General features: G+C 41.8%; 1 protein-coding gene across 3 annotated transcripts in view; it reads right to left on the reverse strand.

Annotated features, from left to right (window-relative positions):
• The window catches only part of LOC114594954 (E3 ubiquitin-protein ligase RNF212B-like), a 14458-nt gene extending 3132 nt beyond the window's left edge, over positions 1–11326 (reverse strand). Inside the window, exons 1-8 of one of the 3 annotated variants that reach the window (XM_028725259.2) lie at positions 8404–11326; positions 5586–5786; positions 5006–5058; positions 4802–4876; positions 2986–3101; positions 2324–2384; positions 2179–2207; positions 1082–1128 (exon numbers count right to left, since the gene is read on the reverse strand). In XM_028725259.2, the coding sequence (XP_028581092.2) occupies positions 1082–1128; positions 2179–2207; positions 2324–2384; positions 2986–3101; positions 4802–4876; positions 5006–5058; positions 5586–5685 (481 nt within the window). In that variant the 5' untranslated portion in view covers positions 5686–5786; positions 8404–11326. Of the gene's footprint in view, positions 1–1081; positions 1129–2178; positions 2208–2323; positions 2385–2985; positions 3102–4801; positions 4877–5005; positions 5059–5585; positions 5787–6818; positions 6838–7049; positions 7183–8403 lie in introns of those variants that run through there. The other 2 variants (XM_028725258.2, XM_077925367.1) reach the window with 2 other exon arrangements.
• Between the last annotated feature and the right edge of the window lie 101 nt (positions 11327–11427).

Here is an 11427-nt window from a genome sequence, read left to right on the forward strand (position 1 = left end):
CTGGAAGTCAGAGTCACTCAGCAGAGAACTAGGAGGGGAAGCTTGGTCTGTTGGGGAGCTGAATAACAATTCTGAGCTCTTATCACCTTGTATCTACCTCCCTCAAGCTAAAAATTTTTAAGTCTCCCATTAACTGTGCTAGTCCTGTCACTTGGGGACGAAAGCTGCTTGAAGAATAAAATCTGAATTGTCCAGCATCTTTGTGGACTAGAGGAATATGCAGACTAGCTGACTTCAAAGTTTGCCAGCAAGAATTGTCTTAATTTAATATTTGGACTCTTTGGTAAAGGTAAAGGGTAAAGGGACCCCTGACCATAAGGTCCAGTCATGGCCAACTCTGGGGTTGCGCGCTTATCTCGCTCTAAAGGCCAAGGGATCCGGCGTTTGTCTGCAGACAGCTTCCGGGTCATGTGGCCAGCATGACTAAGCCGCCTCTGGCGAACCAGAGCAGCACACGGAAATGCCGTTTACCTTCCCGCCGGAGTGGTACCTATTTATCTACTTGCACTTTGACGTGCTTTCGAATTGCTAGGTTGGCAGGAGCAGGGACCGAGCAACGGGAGCTCACCCCGTCACGGGGATTTGAACTGCCGACCTTCTGATTGGCAAGTCCTAGGCTCTGTGGTTTAACCCACAGCGCCACCCACGTCCCTGGACTCTTTGGACCATTGCATAATTTATTTGTTTTTCCATTTATTTCATAAAATTTATACACCTCCAAGTGGTTTACAAAAAGATAAAATAATAAAATCAGGGCGGAAAATACAATACATTGAAACATGCTAGAAGTTTAAATACTAAAGCAGATTAAAATTCACATCAGCATTTCTAAGCATCTGGGTAGGCTTGCCTAAACAGGAACATTTCTGGCAGGCTCCAAAAAGAATTCAGTGAAGGTGCCTGCTTGATATCAAACTTAGCAGTTCTATTGTTTTGTCTAATTATTTGTTCACCTTTACTATTTGCAAGTTCCTCCTCATAGGTCCACATAGGCAAAGGTTACACACTCACATGCTCATCCACAATAATTTATGCTACCAAATGCACATTTGTCCCAAAGTCTCAATTGAAAATGTCCTACCTGGCTGTAAGGGGGGTTTGATGGCAAGTGGCCTCGGTGTGCTGTTTCTATAACAATTTAAAAGGAATTTTGTTCAGTCAAGGTGGAAACCATATTACCTTGCCTGTTTTGCTAATAATAATTATAATAATAATAATTTATTATTTGTACCCCGCCCATCTGGCTGGGCTTTCCCAGCCACTCTGGGCAGCTTCCAACAGGATGTTACAGGATGTTCAGCGTGGGCCTCAAACCCAAGCACACCTCTGATATGAAGAGCCTCTAAGGCAAGGGTGAGAAGCCCTTTTCAGCCTGAGAAACAAGCAGGGCCATGCGCAGAAGTGGCTGGGGCAACAGATGCAGAGTAAAAGTCAGGGATCTCTACCTACACCCAAATCTCACCCACATTTCTACCCCCCAGACAGGCAAGCTAGAGGCTTTATTACAGTTTGGTGACACATTGAGGGGTATATTAAAGCAAAGATTCTTCAACATCAACTTTGTTGGACTGGTCATGTTGTGCGGATGCCTGATTATCGTCTTCCAAAGCAACTACTCTATTCCAAACTTAAAAATGGAAAGCGCAATGCTGGTGGTCAACAAAAGAGGTTTAAAGACTCTCTCAAGGCAAATTTTTAGAAATGTAGTATAAACACCAACAATTGGGAAACACTTGCCTGCGAGTGCTCCAACTGGAGAACAGCCTTTACCAAAGGTGTCCTGGGCTTTGAAGACACTTGAACTCAGGACGCAAGGGAGAAACATGCTAAGAGGAAGGCACATTTGGCAAATCCTCACCGTGATCAACTTCTGCCCAGAAACCTATGTCCCCACTGTGGAAGGACATGTGAATCCAGAACTGGCCTCCACAGTCACTTACGGACTCATTGTTAAAACCGTGTTTATGGAAGACAATCTTACTCAGCACGAGTGATAACCAAAGAAGAAGAAGAAGAGTGGGGATGAGGTTTTTGGCCTTGGAAAATTCCGCAAGTGCCAGAAAGAGAAGCCCGAATGGCTGCATTCAGCTGCTAGACCTGGGATTCTCCATCCCTGCTCCATTCCATGTACTGCAATTCTTGGCAATTGTCCAAGCAGATCAGAACAGACACACTCACCTGCTATCCTGGAGTTGATGTGGGGAATCCTGTAGGAAGAGAGTGGAGAATTTGCCCATGGAGAAAATGTTTCCCTCTGTCCCAGCAGAGGGGCCAGGAAGCAAAACACACAGAGTTGGGTTTGTTCCAAACAAACAGCTCCTACCTCCAATGAGCAGAGATTCTTCATCAGTTCCCTGTTCTCCTTCTGTAATGCCTCCAGCTCCCTAAGCATTTAATGCACAAGATAGATGTCTTGACAAAGCAGCTAGCAATATCCCACACCTCCCTTCCTCTCATTCCCAACCGTGGCCCTTTAATCACTATTGCAGAATACTTTTGTACTGATTTGTTGTTATTTTAGTTCATAAAAATTGTACACTGCATGATTGCAAAAACAAAAACCCTCAAAGTGGTTTACTAATAGAGAAGGGTTGGTGGGATGGCTCTAGGATCACATAATTTTTGCCCTAACTTTTGTTTTAAAAAAGATGGATAAATTTTAAATTAGGAGGGAGCAAAAGTAAACACTCCTCTTCTCAGTCTATTGACTCATGTTAAATGTTCACATTATCATGAGGGCTTGCTGCACTCCTGACCAAGTGCCCTTGTCCACCAAAACAGAAAAGAACTGCTTTCTTTCACAAAATAGTAAAAAATAAATAAATAATGGGATATTTTCTATGGCATTATGGACATGACTCCTCCTTCAGAAAGGAAGGAAAGGGGAAAGATTATTGTATGTAAAATGTGTGGATGCAGGCCATGCCGTTTTGATGTTCCCCCAGACCCATTTTTTCTTTTCTTTTTGCAACCTTCGTGTCTCACTTTTCCTGTGTAGTTAGTTCTTGGTAAACTTGCTGCAGAGCTCCTTCAGCCTTTGAAGCACGGTATTTATAAAAAGAGGCAAGCAGCTCCATCTGGCTTTTCTGGAAAGTCCACACCTAAGAAGAGAACCATGGGAGGGATGAATTATGGGAATTCACAACTATTGATTCTCAGCAGATGGGGGGATTATAGCTCCTTCAGGAAATATATCCTTCAGGCCCTTGCCATTCTAGAGGCTATGGCCACTCATTTCATTCAAACAAATGAAACATTAAAACAGGAGTTGCCGTAGATTTTTTTCTCAGGGGTGGGAGGAAGCTTGGCTTTTCCCCACCGATGCACTATGATTAAAAGTAACTCTGCCTTTTCAATTAAACTTCCATTTCTTGCATTTTCAAAAGTACATTCTTTTATTTTAAGTTGTGAACTGCTCCAGGGTAGTGGGGAAAGTTCATCAAATGATAGGGAATCAGTGCTGTCCAAAACTAGCTCCTGATGCAAACTTGCCAAATTAATTTTCAGAAACTGTAGCTGGAAAGAAAACCATTCATTTGCACAGACGGTGATGAAAGCACTTCAAGCAGCTCCACTATTCACATAATGCTTTCTTTGCAGACAACTAGAACACCGGCCATAGCTGAAAAGTAATCACCAAATTCCATTATTTGAGATACACATTACATTCAGCAAGTGACTTTGACTCTGTGCATGCAGCAGCTGTTCCCAGAGTTGGCATAAGGTGCCAGAAATGTCAAACACCTGTCAAGACCTACCCACCAAGCAAGAGGCCCAGTCCCAATCCCTTGAACCTCCTGACTTTGCTGATCCAACTCCTTGCTTTGAATTACTCCTTGAGTAGTACTGGCATGTTTGAAGGCCAGTTGACAATGTGTAAAATGAAAGTTCTGTTCAGGACTCTAGGGCATCTCAAAGGCAGTCTCCTCGTTGTGTCAATGTATAATGTGTGATAGCCCTAAATGTATTGTGGGCTATGTCTCACGGAGGACTTTCCTGGTGGCCTCAAGCTTAGATTGAGGTACAAACTGCCCCCACTTCCTTATTCGTTTACAGATATATACATATTGGAGCAGAACATTTGACACTATCTTAAGCCATCATGTAGTGTTGGGCCAGACATGGTGCTAGTATCTCACAGAGGACTCTCCTATAAATGTGGCTGCATGATTTGTGGTGACCCAAAGTTTACTTCATGTGCATGTCTCCAGTTCAAGTCACCTGGGAATGTCATGTGCTAAAGTATGTTGTGCAAAAATCCTTTGATTGGAGAGAATTATATTGGAGACCAAAGGAAACAGTTTCCCAGTCATGGAGACATATGATGTGGGATAGTCCAAAGCTTACCCATATTTTGGGGTAAAGATGCATATAAATTTCAGTTTGTTATTCAGACCAATGCAGTTCTGTTTTGAACTTTTGAATAAGGAATTAGGAACTAATCGCTAACTTCAGACTCAAGACTATTGAGCTTCCCTTCCTTGCATTGTCTTTCATTTTGACAGTCAGTGCCACACATTTTAGAATCCAGGATCAAGAATGAATTTCAGGACTGGTGTCTGGTTTGTTAGGGCTCATTCAAAATTCACTTGTCCTGTGCGTAGAAAGCGCAAGTCCAAGAAGTTTTCTATTTTTCCTGCCACTTTCCCTGGGAAAACCCTGCTCTTTAATGCTGAATCAGAGCAAGCGTTAATCTGCAGAAAACCCAAACTAAGTTTGCTCTGATTCAGTGGTAAATAATGGGTTTTCCCAGGGGAAAGTGGCGGGACAAGCGCAAGTAAGGACAAGCCTTTACTCTTACCTGAGAAATATGGGCAATATGGCCAAGTACAAGTTCAACGGGACTTTTGAAAAACTTTTTTGCTTCTGGCTGCATCTGTGGGTCAGAAGGAAAAACACAGAAGGGGATATTCACCACTGATTGATACGTTATTAAAGATTTTGGGATCTAAGGGAGGTCATCTCACCATCTTCTGCTTCAAGGTAAGTAGAAGCCACAACTTACATTATCATTAAGAAGCAAATATTTTGTGCTTGTTCCACAAGATGGGCATTTATCTGTCAGGATTCAAATGCAAAAAGTTAGTGCACATACTAAAAATTACTGTAGATATGAAGTGTTCCAAAAGAACAGAACAGATCAGTCCTCTGAAATCACGAGTCCTTAGATTCAAAGTCCTTTGATTGTCTTAAAATTGTTCTACTCATTAAAATAGACCAGAAATGATTAATATAAAAATTGCAGCATTAAGATTAACTCAAATTTATTGAAAATTTAAACATTCAGTTATTTTTGATCCACCATGGAGTTAAGATTCCTAGCATTTCTTAATGTTATTGTAGGACTGTAGAATGTAGCAGGGAAATTACCGTATATACTGTACATAAATAGGAACATAAGCAACAAAGTTATCTGCGCAGGAAACCGAAATGAAGATTTATTGCACATCTGTAGGAGGTCAGAAATCAGTGATTGTTTGAATGTCAATCAAAGGATCCTGTGACACCGGCTTAAACTTAAAGGATATGATGGCATGTCTGAATGCGTCCCATACAAGGTAGACCTGACATGCTGGTGCTCTTACCTGAGCCAGCACATTTTTTGCAAAATATGTGTCCACAGCTGGTGACAGAAAAATCAGACCCCTCCTGGCTGAAACACTGGTTGCAATGAAACCAATCCATACTGCAAAATGGGAGAGCTGAGGCAGAGTTCCTCCACTGAGATATTTTTCTTCTATTAATCTTTATTTCCCCAAACTGTTTCTTCTATTACTGTTTTAAGACTGAAAGACAAAAAAAGCAAAAAAACCACTGCAGACTGGGCTGAACATCAGGCTTTCTAAACACCCTCACCCCATCTTTAGCAAACAATCCCGTGCCTATCTGTTCAGAAGAAAAACCCATTGAATTAAATGGCGCAGACTCCCAGGTCTGTGCATATAGGATTGCAGCCTGACATTTAACACCTGAAGGTATCTGAAGAAGTGTGCATACACACGAAAGCTACTGGGCAATTTCTTATTTTATATATAAATTTCGAACATTTAACACCCTAAGGGCGTCGGGTAACCATAAAGCTGGCACTTTTTTTGTGGATTTCAGTATTCCCCACACACACCCTCTACTTTTTAGTATGAAAATATATCACAAACCATTTTCCACACAGTTAAGGGAAGCTAATGCTTTTAGAAGAATGGATGCTTTTGAATTCTGGTGCTGGAGGAGACTCTTGAGAGTCCCATGGACTGCAAGAAGATCAAACCTATCCATTCTTAAATAAATGAGCCCTGAGTGCTCACTGGAAGGACAGATCCTGAGGCTGAGACTCCAATACTTTGGCCACCTCAGGAGAAGAGAAGACTCCCTGGAAAAGACCCTGATGTTGGGGAAGATGGAGGGCACAAGGAGAAGGGGACGACAGAGGATGAGATGGTGGGACAGTGTTCTCGAAGCTACCAGCATGAGTTTGACCAAACTGCGGGAGGCAGTGGAAGACAGGAGTGCCTGGCATGCTCTGGTCCAGGGGGTCACAAAGAGCCGGACACGACTAAACGACTAGACAACAACAAAATGCTTTAAAAAAAAAAAAGGCAATGTTTCTTAAGTTTTAGAAAAAGTACTGTAAGAATGACAAGGCTGTGAAAGCAGATTTTGGATTGGCTGCGAGGTGTAGATGCTTTGGTGCTCTCTTTATTTTACTTCAGTTTGGGGAAAAACTATAAAAGGAGCCTTCCCTTTCCCCCCTGAGGTATCAATGGTTGGTCTTTTCTTTGAGGAGAGAGTGGGAGGGAAAGAGATTTCCCTTCTTCTGGTACCTAAAGAAAATAACCAAGATCAACGCCCAGGTGACAGGGAAATGTGCTTTTTCGAGGCGAAAGTTCTGGAAACTGGAGGCGCCCTGACAGGGCTCGGAGGAGGGCGCTTTCCTCAATGGCCTCCTTCTCCCTCAGGAGGAGCGGCTGCCATCGCCGTCTCCCTCAGCTGACTGCACCCTGTTATGCCGGGCAACGTGGCTGCTACCCGTCCAGCATTTACAATTTATTTACAATTTATTGTGGCGGGCTTTCTTCTCCCCCTTGAAGCGCCCTGCCGCCCTGCCTTTCTTTTTCCCTCACAACAAGCGAGGCGTAACAGTCTCTCCTTTTCCCGCCTTTTTCCTCTAGGCGGCTTTCGCTGAGGTGAAAAGAAGCCCGCGCTGAGGAGGAGGAGGAGAGATATATATATATATTCTGTATATATTCTGATTCTGATATATATATATGAGATATGTAAGCCGCCTTGAGCCTTTGTCAGGGAAAAAGGCGGGGCATTTCAAGCTCAAGGCGGCTTACATATCAAATGAGATCAGAACATAAACAGTATACACTTCCAAATTAAGGGAAAAAAAGGAAAAGGTTAAGAAATAACAATATGGAAATAAATGAAATGTAAGATGTAACTTGAAGAAAATTTGGTATAAAAATGATAATATATAATATACCTTTTTCCCTGACAAAAGCTCAAGGCGGCTTACATATCAAATGAGATCAGAACACAAACAGTAAACACTTCCAAATTAAGAAAAAAAAGGAAAGGTTAAGAAATAACAATATGGAAATAAATGAAATGTAAGATGTAACTTGAAGAAAATTTGGTATTAAAAATGAGAAGAGCATTCATCTGAAAGATGAAAAATAAGACAAAATTAAGCAGAAGTAGCAAATAAGTTAAAGAACCAGAAGGGGAAGCGGAGGGAAGTCACCAGGGTGGGTGGGGGGAGTTTTCTTTATTGTATTTTCTTTCATATGATAAATGTGTTGAATATTAAATTGTGAATTTTTTTAAAAAATTAAAGAACGTAAGGGGGAGGGAAGGGACCCTTTAAGAAACAAGTAAATGTTAATAGAACTGAAACTTTATTGGGATTTCAGCTAGAGAGAGTTTTAATTCTATGAAAGTATGTGCATATAATCTATTAAAAACATGCGGACACACTATCACAAGGAAAACATCTTGTATGTTGATGTTAATGTTATATGTTCCTATGAACTGTTAAATGTCTTTTTTTTCTGAACAAGCAAGAAATGTCTTGCAGAACCTTAAAGAGCAACAAATTGTATAATGGCATAAGCACTGAGGGGTGTAGGTAGCAAGGTCAGGAGGAAATTAAATACATACAGTACTGACAGGTAATTGCATCATTAACACCAGATGTTCACAACAAGAATAGGAACACTCCTTTCAGATAAACTTTCTATCTTAATTTCCAGCCAGTTACATATTTGCTTGTTAGACTTTGTGTTTATTATTTTAATAATAATACAAAAATATGTATATGCTCCCCATCTGATTGGCTTGCCCTGGCCACTCTGGGTGGCTCCCAACAAAAATTAGTTAAAACACAACACCAGCATCACTTACTGAAAATTTCCCCAAACAGGGCCACCTTCAAATGTGTTTTTAAAAGTCACATAGTTGTTTGTCTCTTTGACATCTGCTGGGATGGCGTTCCACAGGGTGGGTGCAACTACCGAAAAGACCCTCATCCTGGCTTTAATCAGTTGTGGCCTGTGCTTAATATGTCATACTTAATGACATCATCAGATCCCACCTATCCCCAGTGACATCACTGGAGGCCACCTCCAAGTCTCAGGTTTGGGCCCTGAAATCTTAATGGTTGGGGTTTTTTTCCTGACCTGGCAACCCTGGTTCCCAGTGTCCAACCAGATCAAGTAAAAACTTTAAAATGCCCAGGCGAATAAATAAATGTTGGCGTTGATGATTGCAACATTAGCATTGGTCGTGCTCCTAGGGACTTGGAACCACTAACAAATGATCAGCCTCTATTCCTTGATAGTACAGAGAGCAAGCATGGGCAAGTGTTGGAACAGCATTCAGGGAACCAGCTAAGGAAAGGGCATGAATAAATACTAGGTGTAATTCTCAAGAACTAGGTCAGGGACTAGATTTGTTCTTAAAAAAATCCATGATTTCTTTAGAGTATCGTTATTATAGCTCTACTTTGTGGAATGATCTCCCAAGGAACTGACAATCTGAAATTCGTGTGAGAGACATGTGAAAGATGTATGAATACACTCAGTTTTAAATACTATACAGGATTGTTCAGCTGAGGATAAAGAAAAAAACTAAAGGCTTCACAGGGATGGGTTTTGGAGGAGGGACTTGAATTTTAGAATCAAGGCAGCTGAAGCTTTTATTTTTTAAAATTAATTGTGTTTCTAAACAGGTGCAGTGCCTTTTCCTCATCAGTGAGATGGCAATCGGTATCCATCCACCTGAAATGTCCATGCTTTGGACAAAGTACAAAAGAACACAGGTCCTATTTCCTTCACAGATGTGTAGCAGAAGAAATTCCAGCAGGTGTAGCTTTTTTCCATCCTCAAAGTACAAACTGCGGTTGCCAAGCCCTGCTGCCTCCCTTTGCAGCTGGTCACCCTCTTCAGGTGGGAAAATGTGTGTGCATGCTTGAGCGCTAATACTTTTGTCAGTACAGCAGTGACTGGCCACTGCCCCTTTGCGGTCTTAGTTATGGCTAGCTGCTAGCCAACAGCACGTGGTTCAGTTTCCTTTGTTGGAATTTTATGTGACAGGGTTATTGTGTCACTAAGGGACACAGGGAGCGGCACTGCAGTAAACGATATGGCAAGGCGCTTTTTCAGAGGAGGAAATGGATTCTCTGATTCAGGAGAGGAAAAACACAGAACCAACTATAAGTTACATAATTGTTGTTAGAATTTTTGTTTTGCTGCATTTCCCAAACACTAAAATCAAGGAATTGGGTGACATTGACTGCAGAACCACAAGACAGAAAATATTCTGGAATGACAGGAAGGATTGGGATAGCAGGCTTGTTGGTTTTTGAATGTCTTATATAGATTTTTCAATTTTGTTGTTCTGTATGGGACAATGACAGTAAAGATTATCGTATCGTAGGAATACAGAACTGGAAGAGAGGGCAGTTAAGTTCCATAAGGTTACAAGAACAAAAACCAACAGCTACACTCTGGTTACTGGCCATCCAACATCTGCTTAAAAACCAAAGAAGGCGAGTCCACAACCTCCCAAGGGAGTCCACCGTCAAAACAGTTCTTTCTGGCAAAAAGTTCTTCTTGACATTTAGTTGGAATCTCCTTTCTTGCAACTTGAAGCCATTGGTTCAAATCCTTTGTTGTTATTACCAGTGAAATTACAGATGGCCTTCCAGAGTTTTATCTGTTGCCATTGGAAAATATAATATAATGTGGATATCTAAAGTGACCTTCTGGTCAGTGGAGAAAGCAGCAGTCCCACCCAGATGGAACCTTAGGCTTCATGGGGCTAGTTCCTCTGATCAGTCTAGAACAGGAACTCTCAGAGGCTCCAACAATCTCCCCCTGTTAGTCTTATGTTCACAATGTTATTATTACTAGGTGTTGGACCAGCCTGACAACTCAAAGCTTTTCAAGGACTGGCAGTTGCAGTAAGGTTCCACTTCCCCTACTGACCGCCCAGCACCACCTGATCATTCAATCAGTGCTGACTATCTCCAGAAGTTAACTCTTTCCTGTGTGCTCCACTCTCTGCTGACCAGAAGAACATTTCATGGTAAGTCCAACCTGCCATTCAAGTATCATTCTACAGAATGTTTTAAGGCACTTGAGTGGTTGTCAGTTAAAAGTTCTGAATGCAACGTGAACTGATCAATTTCAATGTTTCCTTTTGAACAACTTACCAGGTTACACAAGTGTTTATTTTAATTACAATGTCAATCCATTGTTTAGGAAAACATGCTGTTTTGAATATAAACATTTTTTGTACAAGGCTCTGGATAATATGCTGAGAGGCAGGAGTATCAATTCCCTGTTAAACAATTCATGCCACAAGAGAGCAGATGAAATGCTTATAGAACTTAAGCCGGCTCACATGAGTGAGCAAAGCTCCATATAAACAAAGCCGGGAGAGGAACAGCCATAGCCCATCTATCCTGAAATGGCATTAACTTTTACAGCTCCAGATATGGTGAGCAGACCCAGCAAACGAGTAAAACACTTCCACCAGGACAATTCCAAATGGAGCTGCCAGCAGATCAGAAAATAACCGATTTTCCCTGTTCCTGGGCTTTTAAGAGCAGCTTGACAAAAACCTGTCACTTTTCACAGCATGCAGCCCAGCAAAAATTATGTCGATTAAAAAGCTGCCTACCTATTTCCATGGAGACTACACAGCGTGCAGAATTTGTTTAAACCATCTCCATTGTATACAGCAGGGAACCCCTGGCCCATGGGTCAAATTTGGCCAGATATTCCTCCCCAAATGAAACACAGTTTTCCCCAAACCACATCCACATGCCAGGGGCACCGACTTATAAAAAATATTGGGGGGGCCCATACCGGGGTCCTGCCCTGGGAAGTTGTCAGTCAGCCGGGGCTGAAAGGCAGACTTTCT

This window comes from Podarcis muralis, chromosome 3, assembly GCF_964188315.1.
Source record: "Podarcis muralis chromosome 3, rPodMur119.hap1.1, whole genome shotgun sequence".
Lineage (NCBI taxonomy): Eukaryota > Metazoa > Chordata > Lepidosauria > Squamata > Lacertidae > Podarcis > Podarcis muralis.